The 25,206-nt window shown below is 38.2% G+C and overlaps 1 protein-coding gene across 1 annotated transcript; it reads right to left on the minus strand.

Annotated features, from left to right (window-relative positions):
• Positions 1 to 14,177: 14,177 nt before the first annotated feature.
• Positions 14,178 to 21,708, minus strand: LOC126584148 (alpha,alpha-trehalose-phosphate synthase [UDP-forming] 1-like). The gene is made up of 18 exons (XM_050248618.1): positions 21,377 to 21,708; positions 20,105 to 20,501; positions 19,836 to 19,933; positions 19,320 to 19,708; positions 18,877 to 18,991; positions 18,625 to 18,726; positions 18,119 to 18,269; positions 17,825 to 17,913; positions 17,230 to 17,278; positions 16,746 to 16,846; positions 16,387 to 16,574; positions 16,148 to 16,265; positions 15,869 to 16,045; positions 15,668 to 15,790; positions 15,491 to 15,578; positions 15,257 to 15,387; positions 15,048 to 15,146; positions 14,178 to 14,902 (listed from the first exon to the last, which is right to left on the minus strand). The coding sequence occupies exons 2-18, from the start codon at positions 20,478 to 20,480 to the stop codon at positions 14,507 to 14,509; spliced, it is 2,790 nt and encodes a 929-aa protein (XP_050104575.1). The 5' UTR covers positions 20,481 to 20,501; positions 21,377 to 21,708; the 3' UTR covers positions 14,178 to 14,506.
• Positions 21,709 to 25,206: the final 3,498 nt, after the last annotated feature.

The raw sequence follows: 25,206 nt of genomic DNA on the forward strand, positions 1-25,206 counted from the left end.
ATGACATTATGAAATATTGTGGGAGAATGATCTCTTTTTATAGAAGAGTTTCTAGCTTTGTTCTGACATTGATACGTGTCATGTTGTGATTGACCTCTGATGTTGACACGTGTCGCGCTGTGATTGGCTTTTGATGTCGACATGTGTCACACTGTGATTGGCCTCCTGGTTGGAGGGAAACTCTTCTGAGTCCTTGACGGTATAACGTTGACCAGTGCTTAGTAGTTTCGGGATTGGTCAAGTATGGTACAAACAAATTCTATTCTTTCGAACAAAAAAAATTAGCAAACGGTTGCTTTTCTTCCTCAAATTAATTTCCAGAGAAAAGAGTAAAACGAGAATTCTTGAAGAATAATGGAGCATAAACCTGTTGAATAACTTATAGTTATCATAAAGTTTATAACCTCTATGCCTGTAGAGCCTTGATGCCCCTCCCATTTTGTGAAAGCCCTGATATCATTGCATTTCAACTTACTGTATCCCTTGTTGGCATCCTCCTACAAACCAGACTGTTGTCTTCCAAATTCTCACACTTTGCATACATGGTAAAAAGAGCACTTCCTATTGTTACTACAAGACTAAACGCATACTTGATGGTACATGCATGGATTTGCTTTCCTTGTCCAAAAGCACTAAGGGCGCGTTTACTAATTCGATCAGATTGAGATGAATTGAATTGAAGAGGAATTGGATTGAGGATGAATTGGAATGAGATGGAAGTAGAATCAGATTCATGTTGAAGTTGTTTATTAAAATTGTCTGGAATCGGAGAGGAATGATGTTGGTTCTATATAAGTTGTTTACTAATTCATTGGAATCGGAATTAAAACTAGCTTGATTACTAAATTGCCCTTATATAAATAAGTTATTTTTATACTAATTAATCAAACTAATTTATTGTTCAAAAAAAAAAAAAATAATCAAACTAATTTTATATACCAAAATTTATCTATATAAAAAATAAGGGTAAAATATTGTTTACTACCCTCATGTTTCGTGGTTTTCAACATTTAGTACATCAAGTGTTTTTCGTCTCAGATTCATACCTAAATTGTAAATTTTGGGACAGTCTCATACATCCGTTAGTCAAACTGTTAAATATGCCGTTAATTGTGACGTAGCGCTCATGTGGACAATGACTGGGCGCCACGTGTCATCCACGTTTTTTTTCTTTTCTTCTTCTTCTTCTTCTTTTTTCTTCTTCTTCTTCTTCTTCTTCTTCCTCCGTCTTCAACTTCTTCTTCCTCCGTCTGCAACTTCTTCTTTTTTCTTCCTTCCCCTTCTTCTCCTTCTTCCTTCTTCTTCCTTCTCATTCTCATTCTTCATCTTCTTCCTCTGAATCTGGGGAAGTTTTTTTTTTTTTTTTTTTTCTTCTTCTTCTTCTTCTTCTTCTTCTTCTTCCTTCTCCTTCTCCTTCCTTTGAATCTGGGGAAGTTTTTTTTTTCTTCCTCTTCCTTCTCCTTCCTCCTTCCTCCTTCCTCTTCTTATTCTTCTTTTTCCCAGATTTGGTTTTTTTTCTTCTTCTTTCTTCTTCTTCCTCCTTCTTCTTTCGACTGCAACTTTTTTTTCTTCCTCCTTCTTCTCCTTCTTCCTTTCTCCTTCTTCCTTCCCCTTCTTCTCCTTCTTCCTTCTTCTTCCTTATTCTTCTTCTTCTTCCTCCAAATCTGGAGAAGATGAAGGGCTTTTTTTTTTCTTCCTCCTTCTTCTCCTTCTTCCTTCTCCTTCTTCTCCTTCTTTTCTTCCTTCTTCTTCCCAGATTCGAAGGAAGATGAAGAAGAAGAAGAAAAAGAAAAAAAAAAAACTTCCCCAGATTCGGAGGAAGAAAAAGAAGAAGAAGGAGAAGGAGAAGGAATAAGAAGGAAGAAGGAGAAGAATGGGAAGGAAGAAGGAGGAAGGAAGAAGGAGAAGGAGGAAGAAAAAAAAAAGTTGCAATCGGAGGAAGAAGAAGAAAGAAGAAGAAAAAAAAAAGAAAAAAAAACGTGGATGACATGTGGCGCCCAGTCATTGTCCACATGGGTGCAACATCACAATTAACGGCAGATTTAACAGTTTGACTAACGGATGTATGAGACTGTCCCAAAATTTACATTTTAGGTATGAATCTGAGACAAAAAATTTGATATACTAAATGTTGAAAACCAAGAAACATGAGGGTAGTAAACAATCTTTTACCCAAAAAATAATTAAAGAGGTTTCTTTTTGTTAGAGGATGGTTATTTCCATTTGCCCCCCACCACCCAAAACCCATGTGTATGTCTTCCCCACACCATCCCTTTCATCCTGAATGCTTTATTTTCCTAGCCTTAACAGCCCTCCCCCATCCCCGCCTTTCCTTGCCCTCCACCCCACTTACCCCTATAGCCACCACCCTTAGCCCTAATTTCTGAAACCCTCAATCTATCTTCTTTATGCCCTCACTCTCTGCTTTCTCGGTCATTCCCGTCATGGTTCGCAATGATGTTCAATCCAACGTGTTTGTGAAAATGGATGAGTGGGTCGAAGTTTAGAGATCTCATATATGCTTCATGAGCGGGTCGCTTACTACCGATTGTAGTGGTATGATGTTTGGCTGATGGGTTCTTTTTTGTTTTTCCTTTTCATTTTCTCTAAATTTGTGTGTGGTTTTAGGAGGGGTTGTGATAGGCGTGGTCAGTACGGTTGTTATTGTGTCCGTTCATGGTGGTAGATTTGGGAAAGATAGAAGATTGAGAGGGTGGTCTGGGGTTACAGATGAGTTGGAAGGTAAAACTACAAGGAGTGTTTCAGAATTAGAAAGAAAAAAAACTATGGGGGTAATATTGGTACAAAAGGTGGATTCCTGATAGGCTTCATTTCGGGGAATTCAATTACCATCTCAATGTCGAGAATTGAATTTCGGGAGTTTGGGGAATTTGATTCCCTATATTAAGTGGGTCCCACATACTTTTTTCATTCCCAAGTGTTAGTAAACACCTCAATCACTTGGAAGAAGTGCAATTCCGATTCCTTACCTTCAATTCCCATTACATAAACACACCATAAGACTTGTACATGCTTTGAGGACGCTAGCCGTCGTTCATAGGGCATCATTCCTCTTCCTTGTTTAATGTTTAATTGATTTATTTTTTAACATTTTCTTTTCTATGGAAGAGACTCTAAGAAAAGACTTAGAGTACTTGGATCTAAAGAAAGACGTGGTACAAAACCGAGCGCAATGACGTTCTAGGATTCATACAGTCGACCCCACTTAGTGGGAAAAGACTTTGTTGTTGTTGTTGTTGAATATTTTCTTTTCTATTTAATTATAAAGACTTTCTTTATTGTTCAAGTAATTAATTATAAGGGTAAAGTTGTCAATTTATTAGCAGAATTTTGACTAAAGGGGTTATGTGAAACTAAATTAAAACTTGAAGGGGTGTTAGTGTAATGTCTCAAACGTGAGGAAGTTTTGTGAAAACTCGATATACCTCATGGGGTGTTAGTGTAATTAATCATATTTTTAATATGGGTGTAAAAAATAAGTTGGATGTAAAAAGAGGTTATATGAGTTCAAATAAAATTTCTTTATTTTAATTTTTTATGTGTAAACAAAATGTAAACAAAAGAAAAACACTTGCATTTAAAGAATTATTCTTTTTGTGGACATATTAACTGTTCATGACGTCATTATAAATATAGCAATCATTATCGATAGGAAACGAATTGTGTTTGTGGGTCCAAATAATCAAGCAAAATAAGTACTTTTCATTTCACCAAAGTAAGAAATGGAAGGGAACCGGATACCCTCCGCATCTAAAGGAATTGAGTTCACTCATCAAATGATCCGGACCATTGAAATTTGATCCAATGATTATAAAGAGGTGGTCCTTTTAAAAGTTATAATAATTGTAGTCGTTAAATCAAATTTCAATGGCCCGAATCATTTGATCATTGAGCTCAGTTTCTTTGAGTCCGGAAGGAATCCAGTTGCAAATGGAAGCTTATCAAGTAGTGTGCTTAGGCCTTAGGAAAATGATCCTTGCCGGATCCTTTTCCTAGGTTCTAACAATCGTGTATGTTCATCGTATATCGTACGATCAGTTTTTGTTAGGTACTATTTATATTTGAATTTTAAATTTTAAATTATTTCTGACCGTACGATGTATGATGAACGGACACAATTGTGGAATTTTTAAGATCCCTAAGAAAAGGATATGGTAAGAATTCTTTTCCTAGACCCTAAGAAAAGGATCCGGCGAGAATCCTTTTTCCTAGGCCTTAGGGGCAGTTCCACTTAAAGTTAGGCGTGGGTTGGATATATAGAAGAGAGTGGGGATCAATTGGGATCATTTGTATGTTGTGCAGAAGTCTAAATTAGTACTAAAATATTTGTGGGCTTAAAAGGAATCCCGATTTCAAAGCCAAGCACAGCACAGCGGATCGATTTTTCAGTCTAAATTAGTGGTTGTTTGTATCACAACATTGTCCACTTCCAATTGTCCCATGCCTACGACTATATATGGATCCTATTTCCAATTACAAATTAATTCCCCATGCCTCACGTTTCTTCTTACCACCACTCACATTGTTTTTTAACTTTTTTTCCAAAATTTTCAACATATATAGGGCGTGTGTATTTATGCTGTAAGTGCAAGACTTCTAAGTTTCACTCCTTTTGAAATCTTTAAGTATTTAAGGGATTGTGGGCAAGAATGTCTGCATGCATGAGAAAGACATGGTACGTCCATTTCAAGAATGTGAAATGATGGGCTGCTCCACTATGGGATTGTGGTCCTTAACTAATTCAATCAGAATTTTCTTAGTCTGTTTATAGCTAATTGCCATGGAGGAGGGGATTTGAATTGGTGGCAAGAAACTAAGCGACCTAATCCATATGCATGGTTCATGAATGATGAAAAGCCTACAAAAGTTGGATTTTTTTTTTTTTGGAGAAAAGTTGGATTTAATATTTGTGGATAAACTCAGGTTTTGATTTCTAACTAATTCAAGACCTAAGCTTTTACGCTGTTAGTGAACCATGAAAAATTAATTGACCTTGGATTTTGAACCAATTGTTATGCTAAATTACAATTGTTAATTGCTAACCAGTTATCTATAATAGCAAAAAAATAATGTAATCAAACAATAAGCTTTTCAAATTTTATGAAGAACAATATGTGAAATTTTTTGCATTCTTCTATATACAAAAAAAAAAAATCCTGCGGGTTTCAAAATCCATCTAACTGGTCGAGTCGGAAATTGTAGCAGAAGAAGAAGGTGTGTAATTGTGAAAGAAATGTTACAACTTATGTCACAGCAATACCATGCTATCTGCATCTCCATGACTTGAGCAGCGTAAAGTTAGGCTCTTGTACAATCAAAACTTCATCATGAACCCCTAGCCGTCTCTTTCAAAAGAGTATCAACGCCGTCTGAATCCAATGAGATATCGTGCTCGTGATCACTTTCGTCACAAGTGAAGCAATTGTCACCCTTGAGGTTAAGCGCCGAAGAACTCTCATGGAGAGACATTCTATCATGCATTAACGTTGGCCTCTTATTAAGTCTTAAGCATTCCCAATTCTAGGGACAGTAGCTCTCTCTTCTAAAGTTAACAAGGTCCTTCCGCCAAAGAATTGAACTTTCCATGCATGTTTGTTGGTTCACTCGTCCCCTAGACCTAACCTAACACAAATGATGGGAAGCCAAACTATATTTCTTTTTGTTCTTGTTTGTATGTTAATGGGTCATTTAATTATGATTTGCAAGGTCTAAATAATATTCAAAGACTCTAGAAAATTAAACAAGAACTTGTGAATTTCTATAGCTTCATCATACACCGTGTACTATGGGTATTTTTATAGGAAAACTAATGAAAATAGCTTGAAAACTTTGAGTTTTAACAATAAAGACAAAATAAAGGGTAAAGTGAATAGTACCATGATTGATTTTTTAGTGTAAAATGTGATTTTTTATTAAAATGAACAATATCAAAAACTTTTCGTTAAAATTCCCTATTTTTATCATGTTTATAGAACTTGCAGGATGTTGTAAACATTCCTAGTTTAAGTATGATTGTGTAAATCCTAGATAAGATTTGATTCTAGTTATCCTTTCCTATTACAACTTGTATTACTTGGAGGAGAAGGAATATCTTCTCTCCCTTTACTACTATAAATAAAGGCACAATGTAGGAGGGATAACAACACACACATTCCCCTACAATTCTACAAACACACATCTCTCTCCTCTCTCTCTCTGTCGCCGGCCCTAGTCCCTCTGTCAGATAAAATAGACCACAACACGTTATCAGCACGCTCCTACCGCTGCGCTTAGGAATCTGACGTTGGAAATTTTTTCTGCATCAAACCAGTTCATCCATATCATCACGCAATCAGGTTCTTTCCAAACAACGGCTTTTAACTCGATATTTTGCAAGCCCTGATAGCATGAACATTCACCATGATGCATGACCCAACTTTACGTTTTACGTATTTTAGATTCTACATAAATTGTGTATGCTTCATAATCAAAATTGCTACAATTATGTGAATTTGATATTTGTCATGAATTGAATCCTACATATGTACATGCATTGAAACTATTATTTGCATATGCATCAACGTAAATATGTGATTCATTAACATTATACATGCATATAATATAATTGAATTGAAAAAAAAACATTTTTTTTGCGATTGGGACTTGGGTTCTTTCGAACCCGTGAACACCATCTTGCGGATGGGGTCTCCACGCCAAGCAGAAGAGCTTGCAGCCCTCTTCTTCCCCATAAAAAACCCACGGAGCAGAGGCTCCGGGAAAAAACCCACATAACCCCGACACCATCACGGTGTCCTTGTCCATATCGACCACTAGATGGCCTGCAGCCATCCCCATGAACGTTTTGTTCACGTCGACGACGACCTGAAGTCGTCCCATGTCAACAATTGAACCGAGATTCAACGGAATCTCGTTGGAATTTTTTTGAAAATTCGATTTCAATTTTTAGGGTTTTTATATCACGTCGAGATTTCATCTCCGTCGATGGATACTTGGTTCTCCAACGAACCATGGTTTGCACACACCAAGGACAACCACCTGCAGTGGCGCCGTCCTAGTTTTTCCGGCCTTCTTCCTCGGCCAAGCATACCCAGCGTCGCTGGGGTGTCTGATACCTGCAACCCGAGCCCTAGTGGGCTTCAGCCTAATGCGGCCCGCACGAAATTTTTTTTGTTTCTGGGCTCGCTTGCAGCGGCCCAGTCCGAAAAAAAAGATTTTTTTAGTTTTTCTTTTGGGCCTGCTTGATGCAGCCCTTTGTGAAAAAAAAAAAAAAAAAAAAAAAATTTTTCTGGGAAGTCTGCCCGCAGCAGCCCAAACCCCCTGCTCACCCCGTGGGCCTGTAATCCCACTCGAGGGTCCTCGGCCTATATTTTTAGGCCCCGAGATTTTATTATTTAATTTTTTTTTAAATAATATGGGTTTTTATATTTTCACCCACACTTTAATTTGGCCCCGAAGACCAAAAATAAATTAATTCACTTATCATTATACAATATTTCTGCATATATTCTTTGCATATTTGTTTGCATATATATTTGTGTTTGCCTGCAGGAATATATGAACCTGAAGTTCATAATTACTTTGAAACCCGAAGTTTCTTATACACATGCCTTGTTTGAAAACCTGAAGTTTTCACTTAAATATATCACCCATGAAAACCCGAAGTTTTTCATGCAAAATTAAACCAATACATGTCTATTATAACCTGTATGTTCTACTCCTATGTGAATGGATTAATTTTTCTCCATTACACTAACCACATCTTGTCCATCTATTTTGTGATAGGAACATGTCGAACTTGAACAAACTCGACTTCACTGCTTTGGAGGTTTCTGGAAGGAACTACCTCAGGTGGGTTCAAGATGTGAAGCTCCACCTCACTGCAAAGAACTTGCGTCCTGCTATTGAAGAAGCAACAGATAAACCTGTTGGCGAGGCTGAAAAAGCCACTGCTATGATCTTCATCCGAAGACATATCCATGACGCTCTACAAACTGAGTACCTTGCTGAGGAGGATCCACGTGCATTATGGGTCGCTTTGGCTGATCGTTTCGATCACCAAAAGGACATATTCTTGCCTGAAGCAAGACACGACTGGCAGCACTTGCGCTTCCAAGACTTTAAGTCTGTGAATGAATATAATTCTGAAGTTTGTCGAATCCGATCACTTCTCAAGTTTTGCAATGAAACTTTGACTGAAGAGGATATCCTGGAGAAGACCTACTTGACCTTCTCTGCTTCTAATATTGTCCTGCAGCAACAATATAGAGCTCAGAAGTTCACTAAGTTCTCGGATTTGATCTCTGTTTTACTTCTTGCTGAAAAGCAGAACCAGCTGTTGATGAAGAATCATCAAGCTCGACCTACTGGGGCTACTGCTGTGCCTGAAGCACATTATAGCACTAATCAGCACCCAAAACGCCAAAAGAGGCGTGGTAAGGGCGGCCAGAAGCCATCCCACCAAGGTCAACATAGCCAAGGCCCATCCAAGGGAGGAAACAAAGCCCAGAAGCGCCCAAACCTCGCTCCCAAGGCCCTGAACTTCAAGAATAAGGGCAAAACACCTGCCACAATGAATGACGATATGTGCTATCGTTGTGGTTCCAAGGACCATTGGTCCCGTACTTGCCGTGCTCCCAAGAAGGTTGTGGATGCATATCATTCTCGTCGTACGAAGTTTGAATCAAACTTCCTGCAAGTGGACGAACCGGAGACTACAAAGATGGAGGTTTCTGATTTTCAGGAGGATACCACTCCTATGGAAGATTAGAATCTTAGACATAGACTTATTTTTCAGTTAAAATAAGACAATTGGGGCCGAATTCCACCTTGTGGCCGAACCCCACCTTGTTTTTTGGTTGATTTTGAACAATTTTCCTTTATGTTTTGGATTATTAGTTGGCGATTTATTTTGGATATTAAGTTTTTAATCCTTGAATAAATGAAATTATTTTGAATTGATACTTGTTTTTATAAACTTTTATGCATGTGACCGATTCAAATTAATTTTTCATTCTAGGTATGACTAGTGGGAAAGTTAGTTGTCTGGCAGATAGTGCAACCACGCATACTGTTTTGCGTGAACGCATCTATTTCACTAACTTCGTACCTAAGAATGCACCTCTGACAACCCTCTCAGGCCCATCCAACCTGATCGAAGGATACGGTAAGGCACGTATAATGTTGTCCAATGGTACAATCTTGACCATTGCTGAGGCACTCTATTCTCCACGTTCCGGAAGAACGTTACTAAGTTTCAAGGACATTAGAGATAACAATTACCACGCTGAAACCCACGTAGAAAACGGAGTTGAATTTCTGTGCGTAACTTCCTACGAATATGGCCAGAAGCGTATTCTAGAGAAGATGGAGCGTAACCCGAGTGGTCTGTATACTACGACCATACGCCCCATAGAATGCCACTATGTGGCCGGCCCTACCACAGGGACCGCGCACGAAATTACACTTTGGCATGATCGTTTGGGACATCCTGGACGAATAGCGATGCGCCGTATCCTCAAAACTTCACACGGGCATCCACTAACCCGAAGCTTAGGTTCGATCCATGAAATTGCATGTCAAACATGTTCTATGGGAAAGCTTATTACTAAGCCTTCTTATGACAAGATTCGTTCGAATCCTCCCATTTTTCTACAACGGATTCAGGGGGACATTTGTGGACCGATTCAACCTCCCTGCGGACCATTTAGATATTTTATGGTTTTGGTTGACGCTTCTACACGTTGGTCACACGTGTGCTTGTTGTCCACAAGGAATGCTGCATTCTCCAAACTGTTGGCTCAGGTTATCAAGCTCAGGGCTCACCACCCTGATTATCCGATCAAATCTATTCGATTGGATAATGCTGGAGAATTCACATCTAAAAGTTTTGATGACTATTGCATGTCGGTTGGGGTTGAAGTTGAACATCCTGTACCCCATGTTCACACCCAGAACGGCCTGGCAGAGGCTTTCATTAAGCGTTTACAAATGATTGCTCGATCGTTGGTCATACGTACCAAGCTCCCGATCGCTGCTTGGGGCCATGCAATATTGCACGCAGCAAAGTTGGTCCGCCTGAGGCCTGTTGCGACACAACCATTTAGTGCCCTTCAGTTGGTCACCGGATGCGAACCCGACATATCGCATCTGCGCGTTTTTGGTTGTGCGGTCTATGTGCCGATCTCGCCGCCCTTACGTACAAAAATGGGGCCTCAGCGAAGGATGGGAATCTATGTCGGATATGATTCTCTTTCGATTATTCGTTACTTAGAACCTTTGACAGACGATCTGTTTACCGCTCGTTTCGTGGATTGTCACTTCTATGAGACAGTCTTCCCGTCGTTAGGGGGAGATAAGAACGTCAACGTTCCTAATGAACGACGTGAATTATCGTGGACGACTCCCACTTTGTCTCATTTAGATCCCCGCACCGCTCAGTCTGAAGCTGAAGTGCAGCGCATATTAGATCTCCAGAGCATAGCTCAGAGCATGCCAGATGCTTTCACCGATCTAGCGCGCGTGACAAGATCACATATTCCAGCTGCGAATACGCCTGCAAAGATGGATGTACCAAATGTACGACGGACTACCCTCCTGGAAGCCCGGGACGCCAATTCTGGTGATCCACGTACATTAGCGGCTAGCCAATCATCTGCCCCTACACAAAAGCGTGGCAGACCCCTTGGTTCAAAGGATTCACACCCCCGGAAGAGGAAAACCACGGCACAAGGTCTTGAAGAGCCTACCGTGAATCCGACTATCGCTTACTCATTTTACCCAACTCATGAGGAAATTCTAGATTATGGAAGCGTCCTTGAAGAGACGAATCCTCCTCCCGAGAATCGTGAGATTTCGGTCTATTATGCTAGCTTAGATGATGTGTGGCGTAGAAATAAGATGATTGTCGACGATGCATTAGCATTTGCAGTAGCTACTGAGATCATGTTGAGCGATGACATTGAACCGCGTTCCGTTGATGAATGTCGACGTAGAGCTGATTGGTCAAACTGGAAACAAGCAATCCAAGTCGAACTTGATTCACTTGCGAAACGTAAGGTGTTTGGACCTGTAGTTCCTACTCCTCCACATGTGAAGCCCGTTGGCTACAAGTGGGTTTTCGTTCGGAAGCGTAATGAGAAGAACGAAATTGTGCGTTACAAAGCTCGTCTTGTAGCACAAGGTTTCTCACAACGCCCCGGGATTGACTATGACGAAACTTACTCACCCGTTATGGATGTGATTACTTTTCGATACCTTATCAGTTTGGTAGTTTCTGAAAAACTGGATATGCAGCTGATGGACGTAGTAACCGCGTATCTCTATGGGGATCTTGATACGGAAATTTATATGAAAGTTCCCGAAGGACTTACATTGACTGGTTCAAATATTTCCAAACCCCGGAACACGCTCTCAATTCGGCTGAGGCGTTCACTATACGGTTTGAAACAATCCGGAAGAATGTGGTATAACCGTTTAAGTGAGTATTTGACTAGTCAGGGATATGTGAATAACGAACTATGCCCTTGTGTGTTCATTAAGAAGTCACATTCCGGATTTGCGATTGTTGCAGTATATGTCGATGACATGAATCTCATCGGAACTCCTGAAGAGCTCGCGAGAACTGCTTCGCACCTGAAGTCGGAATTTGAGATGAAAGATCTAGGTAAGACTCGATACTGTCTCGGCCTCGAGATAGAGCATTGTTCGGATGGAATCCTAGTACATCAATCGAACTACACCCAGAAGGTGTTGCGCCGTTTTAATGAGGATAAAACGAAGTCTTCGAGTACTCCTATGGTCGTTCGTACGCTAGATGCAAAGCGAGATCCCTTCCGTCCGAATGAGGATGATGAAGAGATTTTGGAGCCTGAAGTTCCTTATCTAAGTGCGATAGGCGCTTTATTGTACTTAGCTCAATGCACTAGACCCGACATCTCCTTCGCTGTTAATCTTTTGGCAAGATACAGCAATGCACCAACACGCAGACATTGGACTGGCGTGAAAGACATCTTCCGTTACCTTAAGGGTACTACGGATTTGGGCTTATTCTATCCCTACGAATCCTCGAGTGATGCCGCACCCTATGCTCATCGGGTTGATTCTCGCCTTGTTGGTTATGCCGACGCTGGATACTTATCTGATCCGCACAAGGCGCGTTCTCAAACGGGTTATGTCTTTACCGTTGGAGGCACCGCAATATCTTGGAGGTCAACTAAACAGACCTTAGTTGCCACTTCGTCTAACCATGCTGAAATTCTCGCCTTACATGAAGCAACTCGGGAATGCTTTTGGTTGAGAGCAGTAGTGGGCCATATTCGAAGCTCCTGTGATCTTCATCCCGCCGTTAATGCCCCGACGACGATTTTTGAAGACAACGCAGCTTGCATCGAACAGCTCAAAAAGGGTTACATCAAAGGAGACAACACCAAGCATATTGCGCCGAAGTTCTTCTTTACACATCAACAACAAGAGCATCAGAAGATTGAAGTCACGCAAATCCGATCACAAGACAATCTGGCCGACCTCTTCACCAAATCACTACCGAAGGCGACGTTTCAGAGGCTTGTTCATGGAATTGGTATGCGTAAACTTTCTGAGTTGTAACTTTGCTATTTCTCTTTGGAATTATGTCAAACTCAGGGGGAGTATCTTCTGGATACTTGCTTGATCTTAATGTACTCTTTTTCCCTACGATTAGGAGCATTTTTCCCACTGGGTTTTTGCTACCTAACTAGGTTTTAACGAGGCACCCACCTTGGGCTGATCATATCCCTGATGACGTCCTGTAGACGTTTCTTTTGACTTTGCATTTCTCACGCATTTTTCCTTAGACTATGGATTTTGTCCCTACTTGGGTTTTTGCCATAGCCTTAGGGTTTTTTAGTGAGACTTACTACTTATGCAAGTTCCTACCTTATTGAGAATAAGCGTTGTTCCTTGGAATCAATGCCGACGAGTCGACTTCCTCAACTTCTGCATGATGCTGAATCTACCTTGAGTATTTACCCACTCAAGGGGGAGTGTTGTAAACATTCCTAGTTTAAGTATGATTGTGTAAATCCTAGATAAGATTTGATTCTAGTTATCCTTTCCTATTACAACTTGTATTACTTGGAGGAGAAGGAATATCTTCTCTCCCTTTACTACTATAAATAAAGGCACAATGTAGGAGGGATAACAACACACACATTCCCCTACAATTCTACAAACACACATCTCTCTCCTCTCTCTCTCTGCCGCCGGCCCTAGTCCCTCTGTCAGATAAAATAGACCACAACACAGGAAATATTTTACATGCATATACACAATATGTTGACAAAAAGGTAGGAAATATGACAAGACAACGATCAAATCAAATATCGATGATGTAGCAATTAAAGATTAACAACACATCGATCAAAAATCGACGTCATACTAAAATTGGTCATTTCAACGACTAGAATATTCAAATTATATGGAAAATGATAATTTTGTCCAATTTTCCTCTAATTTTACATTTTTATTTTCGTCTAAATTTTTTTGAAACTTCTAGCCATAACCTTTCAGGGTAAAATTCTTGGATCTGGCGCAAGAATGTCTATATGTATGCACTACAAAAAAAAAAAAAAAAAAAAAAAATCCCTTTTTGGGACTGTTCATTTAAGGACAAATTTGCAAGCTGTGGCTTTTTATTTTATTTTTATTTTAATTAAAAGAGAGAATAGAAAATCTGTCTTTTTTGTTTTAGTTTACCACAGTTATTTTTTTTTTTTTTGACATTGTTCCACTCCGGATCTTACTGTCCAGAGCTTAAAGATTAGGCAATCTGGACCACTCAAATTGTATTTGACGATTCCAATTAACTTATTTCACTAGCTACTTCACACAAACTAAAAGCTCCAATTTCTTTTTCCACAAACCAAGGACTCCGATTTGGTTCTTAGGCTCCGAACACTAAGGTCCAGAGAAGATCCAAATTCGTTTAGGCTGCTCCACCATGTGATAAGAGAGACCAGCCTTTGAAGACCTGACCCAGTGACTAGTGTGCATAACCATGTTTTTTGAACCATCGAATAATGCTAAATTATAATTGCTAATGATAAATCCACCACGGCAGAAAAAAAAAACATAATGTAATTAAACAATAAGCATATATAGTTGCAAAATTTGGATTCATATGATGGGAACCATATCAATTTATTTTTTCTTCCTTTCGACTTGTTCGAATTTCATGAAGAATATGATCTGAATACTTTTATATGTGCAATATTTTGTTTTCTTCTAGCTACAGAAACAAATTCCTGCAGATTTCAGAATCCGTCTAGCTGATCAAGTCGGAAATGGTGTATGTATGGTGTTCGGGGGCGGCGTTCTGGGTGTGTGTGTGGAGAAACTGGTGTGTACTTGTGAAAGAAATGTTCCAAATTCTGTCACAACAATACCATGCTATCTGCATCTCAATGACTTGAGCAGCATTGAAAGTTAGGCTCTTATACAATCAACCTCCTCATGAACCTTCAGCCAGCTCTTTCAACAGTGTGACAACGTCGTCTGACGATCCAAGGAGATATCGTGCACTTGATCTCTTTCGCCCAACAGCGCATGAGAAGTAATTGTCACCCTTGAGGTCAAGCACGGAAGAACCTTCGTGGAGTGACATTTTATCACGCATTAACGTTGGCCTCCAAGCACTCCCGATTGCATGGATACTAGCTCTCTTTTCTAAGGTTGACAAGGACCGTTGTTTCTTAAGGCGAGCTGCCTTTGAGTTACTTTTACTCGTTGAAATCCTTGGCAGTGGCGCAGATGACATGCCTGGAGTGGGTGAAGGAGGTCTTGTAGGAACAGTTGGAGGTGCCTCAACAGGAAGCTCTGGTTCAAAAAATGTATAGACATCTTCGTCCTAAACCAATGAATCCATGTGCATGATTTCATATATCCATCACCGCGCTCAAGGGATGCAAAATTGATTCCAAACTACATTTTCGTGTATAAGAAGTTTTATGGAAAAAATGATGATTAGGTCAACTGGTCAAGAAGAAACGCACCTTTGGTAGAAAGTGTCCAATGCAGAGGACATAATCGATCGGTGCCTTCATGCCTTTGTTATGAACTATTTCTCCTAAAATACGATCGATAGCTGCACCCTGCATATACATTGAAACAGCACATAGGAAGAACAAATAGGACAATTTGTTTGTTCCAATTGATGTAAATTATGGAAAGCAGGACTCCCATCTAATTAAAATGCATGTACCTTTGTAACACCAACTGCTCGGACCTCCACAGATCGACCACCTTGGACGACATCAACAGATGCATTTGAGATCGGGCCTGTCCACAGATGCTGCAGCAGATCTCTCGCTTGGAGCCTTCCAAACTCAATATCTGTAATCATAGATATAGTGATGGATAAAATTGACAATGGATGAAACAAAAACGAAGCTCCATGACAGTCATTAACCAAAAGAATAAAGACATTCTCGGGTACCTGCATACTTGTAGTTCCATACAAGTGAAGTTTCACGAAGCTCAAAATGTGACCGTGGTGTTCTCTCAGTAAAGTACTCAAAAACATGCTGAAATCATGAACAAATATCAGGAATTCCAGTTTACAAATGAAATTCATCCCAAAGATAGTTAATTGGTATATAGTTGCAATATGAACCTTGACGCTGTCAACCCAATCCATATTCAAATTTTCTGGCATTGTTGTCATCCATTCTCCCATTGTAAGACGTAAGAACATCCCATTTTCTGCTGCCAACCACATGTTGTAATCACCGAAGTTCTGTATAGGAAGCTGTTAGTCCCAAACACAACATGCAAGGGGTCAGAAATAAAGAATCACTGAAGAAAGTAAGGGTACATAGTCCAAGACGCTTCTGTCACTTCCACTGAGAACAACAATTGTTGTCTTAGAGTCATCACAAATTTTTTTCAAGGGTTCCTTGAGATCTGGGTGCAATTTAAGTTCCATTTCTCTGATTTGGCCACCCCTTCTCCCAAACGTGTCTTTCGGTTCAGTTAAAGTGGCATTGAATCCCTGTAATACAAACACAATCACAACGAACATGATGAAGAAAATCTAAATATTAAAATCCGATTACCAATAACGAAAAGGAAAAAAATAGTATGCAGAGTCTACCAGTATAAGTAATCGATTGCTGGATTGCAAATAACGATCAACTGCTACTTTGATTGGAAGTATGGGGGGAACCTGTCTCGTCCTTAGTTGAGCTTCGACAATTGTATCATTGAGTTCACTATGTAAATGAAAAATTCACCATGAAGCATTAACTTGGAGAAAAAGGCAAGTTATGATGGTTGCGTCCCACTGCATAAATGAAAGCTATAAAAAGTACAGCACTGGGAGTCGATCAATACCTTACAAAGGTTGCAGCCCACTCTTGCGACGTGTGAGTTGTTACGTGCATGAAGTTATGATGGTGACGCTTTTCTCTTTCATCAGCTGCCATATTCAAAGCATAACCTATGGAAGCTGCGACTTCAGTGATATTCCAAGGATTCACTAATATAGCCCCAGCACCAAGAGACTGTGCTGCACCTGCAAACTAGATATGAACACACTGATTTAGAACATAAACTAAAACCACTTGAACTAATTCTGCTCCTTTAACACCTTCCACTTCTTCCTAAATAAGCAACTCCTTTTAGCATTTCGCGTTATTTAGATGAAGCGAAATCATAATCAATTAAAACTGAATCATGGGACCTTAAATTACCTCGCTTAAAATGAGAACTCCTTTCTTGGAAGCTTGACAAGCAACAAACTCATAGCTCACAAGATTCATTCCATCCCTTAAAGATGTAACAAGCGCTACATCTGAAAATAGTGGTCAAGCATAGAGAATTTATAAACGTGCAAAGCTCGATTAGATGTGGCTTGTTATACAAAAAAACAAAATATGCTTGGCTAGCTAGCTATAGGACCAGAGTAATTACGTCCTTAAATATGTAAAGTGTATAACGCAGGATGAACCGCATTCTGTATATCCATTTCTGGGGGCGCTGCTATACTTAGATATGCAATGTTTATCATGGCATCTAGTTTAACAATTTCAGTGCCTCGACCACCTCATATTTGGGTAACAAAAGAGTATCTATTTCTAATGGTTTTATCAGAAGCGGAAATACTTCAAAAAGTTTATTAAGCATTAAAGACAACAATGATGAATACTGTGAGTGTTACGGCACAAAAAAGAGTACCAGTAACAGCGTATAGTGCACATAATGCGTGAAAGTCAAGAGATCGATCCTGTAAATAAAGAAGAAGATGCTTTAGAAATCTTCACATATGAGTTAACCACTAGATTCACAAAACAACCGGTAAAAGCAAAAACCTATCTATAATTTTGTAAGGGCAAAGGCTGGTTTCGAGCTTACACTTTAAGCTACTTACTCTCTAAAATGCCATCTGAATTAATCCCGAGATGCAAGAAATTGCCATTCTATCATAAGCTATTAACGCCTTTAGAACTAAAGAAAAAGTTCTAAAGCCGCGCCTGCGAGTTAGCTCAAGGTGAGAGAGTAGTGCAACTACGTCTTCAACGTCCATATTACATGGCAGGGTATCATGCTTTCAACTACTAACTATATAGACACAATAGTTTACGAATATCTAATCTTACATCCGGAATGCCTTCCTAAGTTTCAGGAACTGACAAGCCAACTTACACAATTCATAAATTATCCGACACAGCACTCAACAAAATATCTTGTTCTATTCTGTATCTAGTTATCTACTACTGTGAAAAGAGTCTTTACAGATACAAAACAAGAGGTCAAAAAGATAAATACAAACCAGATGATGTATTGGAACAGCAGTAAGAGTTCCAAACCTCCCATTAATGCGTCCGACAATCTCATGAACCTGACTCGTGAGCTTTTGATCTGTGTGTGAAACCACATAGCATAAACGGATATCAAATTCTTCAAGGTGATTGTAGCTTTTGAGGAAAAAAAGTAATTAAACTTTTATGACAGGGCTATCAAAGGGAGGACAGGGGGAAAATGAGGATAAAAACCATAGATTGATGAGGAGAAATGCAATAATTCTACCAACTTAAGGCTGCAGGTATATTGAGAAGGAACCTACACTCAGGAACGTCTGTTCTTGTTGGTACAGCAATTTGCAGCAAGACTACTTTATCACGCCAGTTCAGGTTTTCCTCGAGAAATTTCTCAAACGCCAAAATCTTTTGAGGAATCCCCTTGATCATATCGAGACGATCAACACCCAACATTACCTGTCAGATGGTTGACAGGAAACACTTATGTATTTACAAAATAAAATAAACATGGTAAGTGTAAGCTCATAGCTGTAGACCATGGATTCAGAATCAGAACCGTTGACAAAGAACAAATTATTGTCATGTGTAGAGCCATGAATACATGAAATGATCGCCAAATTTCAACACCAACAAGTAACATCGCATAAGAGGCACACACGCGAAGTAGGGTAAACAATAGGTGTGGCTCATGTGCCTTGCAGAAGAGGCTTAATGTAAAAGTTTAGATATGCTGCCACAGGATGCGGTTCAATTTAAATAAACAAAATAAATGGTGGTTTAAGTTCTGAAGGAAAATGTAATCATTTCTTACTTTTCTTCCAGCAAATCTTTCTTTCAGTTCTTTCATGTGGTCCTGGACTTGAGGTAGTTCTAGAGCTCGGATAAATCTGTCTGAGTCTATCCCAATTGGAAACTACAATTTCATTGGGGAAACCAGTTACCACAAGGATGAATTAAGTGAGAAAACTCTTATCGATGAAATTTTATATGCTGATAACGGTCTGATTGAAGAGGTTAACTGATAACAATGAGGAAAATGAAAATGTGAAGGGCTTATACATACCGCGGCCACGCGAGTCAGCTTTCCTTGATTCTCTACTCCTTCAGGTGTACCCTCTAAACCAAGAATACGAGTGCAAGCACTGACAAAGTGCCTTGCATAATCATATGTATGGAAACTGGAAGTTGAAAAATCCCCCCATCAAAACCCTTGTGGTCTTCAGACACAACATAAGACGATAACTTACAGAATACATTTCACAACAGAATATTGACAACATTTTATTGTGTAATGAGAGCGTAATCTGCTCATAAGCAGGCAAAACAATAGGTTGATTAAAATTTATTCACTACTTAAATTTTTATCTCTCCAACATCAAAACCGGAGGAAATCTGAAGAAATTGTCTTGTAGAACAATAAATGTCATATAAGTACCAAATTAATTTTATGAAATATAACGTGGAACAAGCATTTCAAAATACTTTTCTGGGAAATACATGTCTTACCCAACCAAATCAGCAGCAAGAACCGATCTCAATAGTTCTGACCGAGATGGCAGCGTCCTATGTATTTCTGAGGAAGGAAAAGGTGTATGGAGAAACCAACCAACTTTCATTTTGTTGTTATGTTCTTTTAGGCATTTAGGAAGAAACATTAGGTGGTAATCATGGCACCAAACGACATCCCCCTCCTGGTAGTGTTCATGTACAACATCAGCAAACATTTGGTTTGCCTTCTTATACGCATCAAACTGAGATTGGAAACTTCGGGTGGTTGCAAGGCGGTCTTCTTGTGGAAGTCCAAGATAATGGAAAAGAGGCCACAAGATGTTGTTACAGTAGCCATTGTAATATTGATGAACAATTTCTTCGTCAAGAAACACCGGGATGCACCTCTGCAGTAAATAAAGTTTTTTATCTTCGATGCATAATCAAACAGCTTGTGTGTAATACCGTGTGTGTGCGCAGTTCAAAAACGTAGTAGCCTAAATTTTGTGAAAATTGCAAGCCAAGATTTTGTACCTTTTCAGCTAAAGCTTTAGTCAATGCTTTTTGTCCAACACTATCTGGTACATTTACACCAGCCCAACCAATCCACCTGGCATCGAACTCCTTCACGCCTTCAAGAAGACAATCCAGATTAACGCAGCATTGATTATGCCATTATTGAAAGTCAAATGGTCTAACCTCTAAAATCTATAGCCTAACATAAAATTTAGGAGGTAACGCGAAAAACGCCAGTAAAATAAAAGGACAGTCCAAAGGAGTAAGGCAAGATGATTATCACATACCTAAAAGTGCACTGACTAGTCCTCCGACACTTATCTCAAGCTGCCATGAGTCCTCTCCCTTCCTAACAGCAGAGACAGGTAACCTATTAGCCACCACCAGTAAACGCTGTTTAGGAGGCCGTCCCTCTTTCCATTCACATCCATCAATAAAAAATTTTGTTGCTGAAACTCCTTCCGGAAAATCGTCCTCACTGGATACACCTAAATTTTCACCCTCGGTGAAAAATGCATCACTCCCTACGAATTCTGCCTGTCTGTTTCCATCTTCATTTGATTGCGAAACGCGGTTTGATCTCCTTAGCTCTCTTTCCCTGAGAAGCCTTTCCAATCTACTTCTTGGTGTGGAAGGATTGCAGTTATAATTATTTCCTGGCATATGCTTGTCCTGCAGAAAAAGCTGCAATTTGCAAATTTCTATAGGTCATTTGAGTCGTGCATCAGCTCTCATACTACAAAACTTCTAGCAGATTATTCATCCTCAACCACTTCAACACAAATGTGTTAAAAGCAAAAGCACTCAAATTGTAACAACATATTTGTTAAGGTATGTCTCAAAAACAATTAGTTTTCTTCTGTAATACATATCTTCGAGCACATTTTCGATATCCAATCACTTATTTTAATTACTGCAATATATGCAAGGGGTGTGCTATCCACACACCCCATTTTACTTCTCACACACCCTTTGATAATTTCTATCCGTTGATCTTCTTCAATTCATCTGATCCGAAAGTCGAAAATTAAAAAGGTGTGTGAGAAGTAAAATGGGATGTGTGGATATCACACCCCTATATGCAAACACCTGCCATGTTTGTCATAAACCAAGAAATAAAAATTCAGCAGCAAATACTGTAGTAATTTAGATAGTGTTAATATATGCAGTGTAAATATATTCATACTGCAGTAATTCAGGGAATTAAAAGAAATTAACCACTCATGTATATTATCCAGAGTTAAAAAATAAATTGCAGAAGTGAAAGATTCATGATACATTTTTCTGTACAGTAATTAATTTTTGAAGTGACAAAATAATACCCCAATAAAATATCATTTGAAAAAGGGAAAAAAAGGGGGAAAAAACCATGATCAAGTTGATTGTTTTGCATGTCCCGACAAAATTAACACAAACAAAATCAAAATCCCATGAAAAAATACACAACGGCACATCTTCTAGAAAACAAGAAGCCAAGAATCATGGGAACAACAATTCAACGAAAGACAAAATGTATTATAAAAAAATGAGAAGAGAGAAAGCGAATGGAGGAGACTGACCAGATAGCTATGCAGAATGCAGATCTCAGTTGGGATTTGAGAGTGCTTTTGCTTTTCAGAGAAGCGATTTTATAAAAACCAGAAGACGGGCTTGGAGAATGGATGTACGTACGTGGGGGTGGCAAGTTGGGCAACCGATATTTTGGGAGGTGGCTGTGGTCACACCAAAGGATGCAGAAAAATCTCAAAATTCAATCAGATTGTGATGAAGATTATCCACAAAGAGGGAGAGTGGAGACATACATTGCTGTTTTGTGTTTTTGTTTTGTTTTGGTTTGGCCATGCAGAAGAGATGATGACACCTAACCAAACATTTGCATCCAATTCAAAAAAAAACTTTTGGTTCGTATAATTTATATATGCTCAGAAGGGGTTATAAAACATAGGACTTGCAGTGAGCTGTGTTTGTATGTGACCCGGTCCACACCACCAACATTGCACAATTTCTTAGTGAATTGGTGTTTTGTGAATTTACTAAAATTAGAGTTCAAAATACTCCTCCTTTCTTGATTTAATGCAGGAAATAAGGGTTTTTCTTTTTCTTTTCATTTTAATCTTTAAGAATAGTTTGAGTCTTTCAGAAACACTAGAAAATAAATAAACAACTTTATTTTGTACCGTATATTATTATGGGACCATATGTGTTGGAGCAATTTGGATTTAAACTTCCGATTCTGACCCAAAAAATTTTAATTCCAAATCCAAAAGTTCTCAAATTTGAGCATTTGCAATGTATCTAGAAATTCGAAAAATTCCAAATTTCTAATCCAACTTTATGCAAATTTTTTCAGACTTGATGAGATCTCAAAATTCCAAATAAATTCTAAATTTTTATACTAAATGGATGTATTTTGTGGTCAATTTTTATATTCTTACTAATTGGATGTGTTTATATCATACACATTAAAAAAGAGGAGTATAACAGCATTAATATACAAATATGTGTCTTTAGAACTACGAAATGAGAGTAGAGATTGAATCTAAAACACAATGAATAAAAAAAAAAACCATTATCGATCAGCGCCATTCGCCATTTTCATAAAAACACTGCATTCAGTTTAACCACATGTTTTTAAGAGAGTGAGGATTTCGATATGGATGTGGATTCGTTGTTGGCAAGTGTTTGGTTTCTATCACAACTATATTCTTAAAGAATAATTATATTTCTAGAGCGAGCTTTAATGTGTAAACGCGCTCTTTTGGATTGAAACTAATTTAGAAGTGTTAAATGGGTACATTACTCCACTGATCAAGAAAATAATCTACGATGAATCAGCGACTACAATAGATCATCTCCAAATAGTGAGGCCACATAAAGTTATCGCGTAGGAGTGAGACCGCATAAAGTCCTCATTAGTAGACAAGACCACATAATTCATCACACAAGGCGAAAATCACCTCCAACCATCACTCTAGTGTGGCCACGACAAAATTAATTATGCCGAGGAGGGACTCATCAATCAACTCATTCATCAACGATCAACAACCTCATTACTCAAACAAATTTGAGGCCCGACGCTACTATGCCACTATATATATGACACATCTAAGGTGGGGACTAATAGAGCTGATCGCTAAAAGCAGTGCAAACTCATTAAGTAACAAGCATTACGTTAATTATATTGCTCATTACAATCAAATTGTCATTTAAACTTTGTGCGGATAGCAATATTCCAAGAAAATAGTTCAGATAGTAATAGCCCAATAAAATACAAGAAACTCTAACTAAGAGAAATTATGTGATCCGATACCCGTGATTACATGTTTTCTACAACCGTAGTCACAAAAACCACCCCATACCCCACCCCTCGCTATTGAGGTCCACAACTTCCCCCACCTGGTCCCATTCCCCCTCTCATAAATGAATGAGGATTCTCCCCAGATCCTCTTTGTAAGGATCTTGGATATTCTCAAATCATATTCGTTCGTCGTACATCGTAGATTTAGAAATCATTTAAAATAATTTTATTTTAAATTAAATATAAATAGTACTTGACGAAAACTAACTACACGATATACGATAAACGAACACAATTTGAAGATTTTCAGAATTCTCAAAAATAGAATTCGGAGAGAATCCACCTGGCTCATAAATATACCACTCCGACTACGTCCGTACTCAAGAATCTCTTGTAGATAGACTTAGTGATTGAACACTTTTCTTTCACTGTTCACGCGATCCAGGCTGTAGGGGTTATGTCACCAGTCTGTAGGGTACATATCATGATCATCACAAGTTCCACGTGTGGCGATGAAGGACACCAATATATCTTATATTTAGGTCATTGTCGTCCGCTTTTCAATTAACACTAGTACAAATGCGTGTGTACGTAGAAAATGTACGTAGAAAAACCTTAGCCATAAGCTTAGCCTCTAATGAAAAAGATATTATTTTTGTTTCATTATATAAAGCAAGGAAATTTAATTAGAATATTTGTTTCATTACGCAATTTAGATGTATCTGAATTATCTAAATGGTGTGTTGTGTGTTATTACATATCAAGTTTGAATCTTCATTGTATATAATTTAGATTGCATTAGAATATCGTTTAGCTCAAAAAAGATATGGTTACTAGCACTCAGTGTTTAAAATTTATTCGACATGGTCGAGATTTATGTGAAAATATCGGAAACGTTAGGGCCTATTTGGTATCCTATTTGAATTTTTTTATCATTTTTCAAAACATTTCTTAAGAACATTTCTTGAAAACAATTTTTTTTTTAAATTCAAAAACTTGATTGGTTTGCTATTTAGAATTTCTAAATCTTAAGACTTAAACTAGACAAAAATATCTAAAAAGAAAGGGTCGCATGAGAAAGAGAAAGAGGAGAGAGGAGGGAAGAAAATACAAGATGATTGAAGGAAAGAGAAAGAAGAGAGGATCAGATGAGATAGAAAGGAAGATGAGTGAGAGAATGAAGATAGCGGATTGGATGAGAGACGAAAAAGATAAAAAATAAAAAAATATAAAAAAGAGGAGAGAAGAGGAAGAGAGAGAGATATATTTGGAGTGAGAGGGGAAGAGGGAGAGAAAATAAATGAATAAGTTTAAGTTTAAAAACTCTAAAAACTCATTTTTTTTATGTTTTTAAAGAATATACTATATTTTTTAGTTAGTCTTAAGTTCAGTTTTTTAAAAACAGTCATACCAAACAAGTTTTTAAGGCTTAAAACTTGAAAATTGTTTTGAGTTTAAAAAGTTGAATTCAAGTAGAGTACCAAACAAGCTCTTAGAGAAAGATTTAGAAGTAGGATGAAGTCTAAACTTTAAAGGATATCAACGAAACTTGGCAGTTTTTGTCGATATTTTCGACATATCAATTGAATATCGATAAATTGCCATATAACATATATTGAAAGCAAGACTCAACCACAAAAAAGAATAAACCAGATCTTTGTGGTGGGGTTTATCCTCATCGAAATCTATATCGCATATCCAATTGGTTGTGTACAAGAGACCAACACTACAAAGAAACAAATTAGAGAGGCTATGAAAGGTATGCAATTTTCGGTTACTTTTCATAAACACCAGTTAGAACATTGTCTACGTGCACTTCGTTGGAAATTTAATATTTTATTATAATATTAAATTGATCAATTAAATGAAAATTAGAAGGATGTTTTTTTTTTTTTTTTTTGGAATGATGGCTCTTCAAATAAAGAATTGCAACGTTTGAGACTTTATGGATAATCACATATTTTCAAAAGAGACATCTTTATTTCTATAAATAGGCAAGTCACCTTGTGATCATGAAACACTTTTTCATTAATTAAATAATCATACTTAAAAGTGGACTAAATATTATAGAGTTTCATCGAGTCCATATAA

Source organism: Malus sylvestris, chromosome 10 (genome assembly GCF_916048215.2).
Source record: "Malus sylvestris chromosome 10, drMalSylv7.2, whole genome shotgun sequence".
NCBI classification, from domain to species: Eukaryota; Viridiplantae; Streptophyta; class Magnoliopsida; order Rosales; family Rosaceae; genus Malus; species Malus sylvestris.

What these genes read in the sequence shown, in the direction of transcription:
- LOC126584148 (XM_050248618.1), bottom strand. Translation starts at nt 20,480, where the DNA reads ATGCCAGGAAATAATTATAACTGCAATCCTTCCACACCAAGAAGTAGA. An exon ending in TGGGCTGCAACCTTTGTAAG is followed by an intron (nt 16,266 to 16,386) that starts GTATTGATCGAC and finishes TCATTTACATAG; the next exon opens with TGAACTCAATGATACAATTG. An exon ending in ACAGAAGCGTCTTGGACTAT is followed by an intron (nt 15,791 to 15,868) that starts GTACCCTTACTT and finishes CTTCCTATACAG; the next exon opens with AACTTCGGTGATTACAACAT.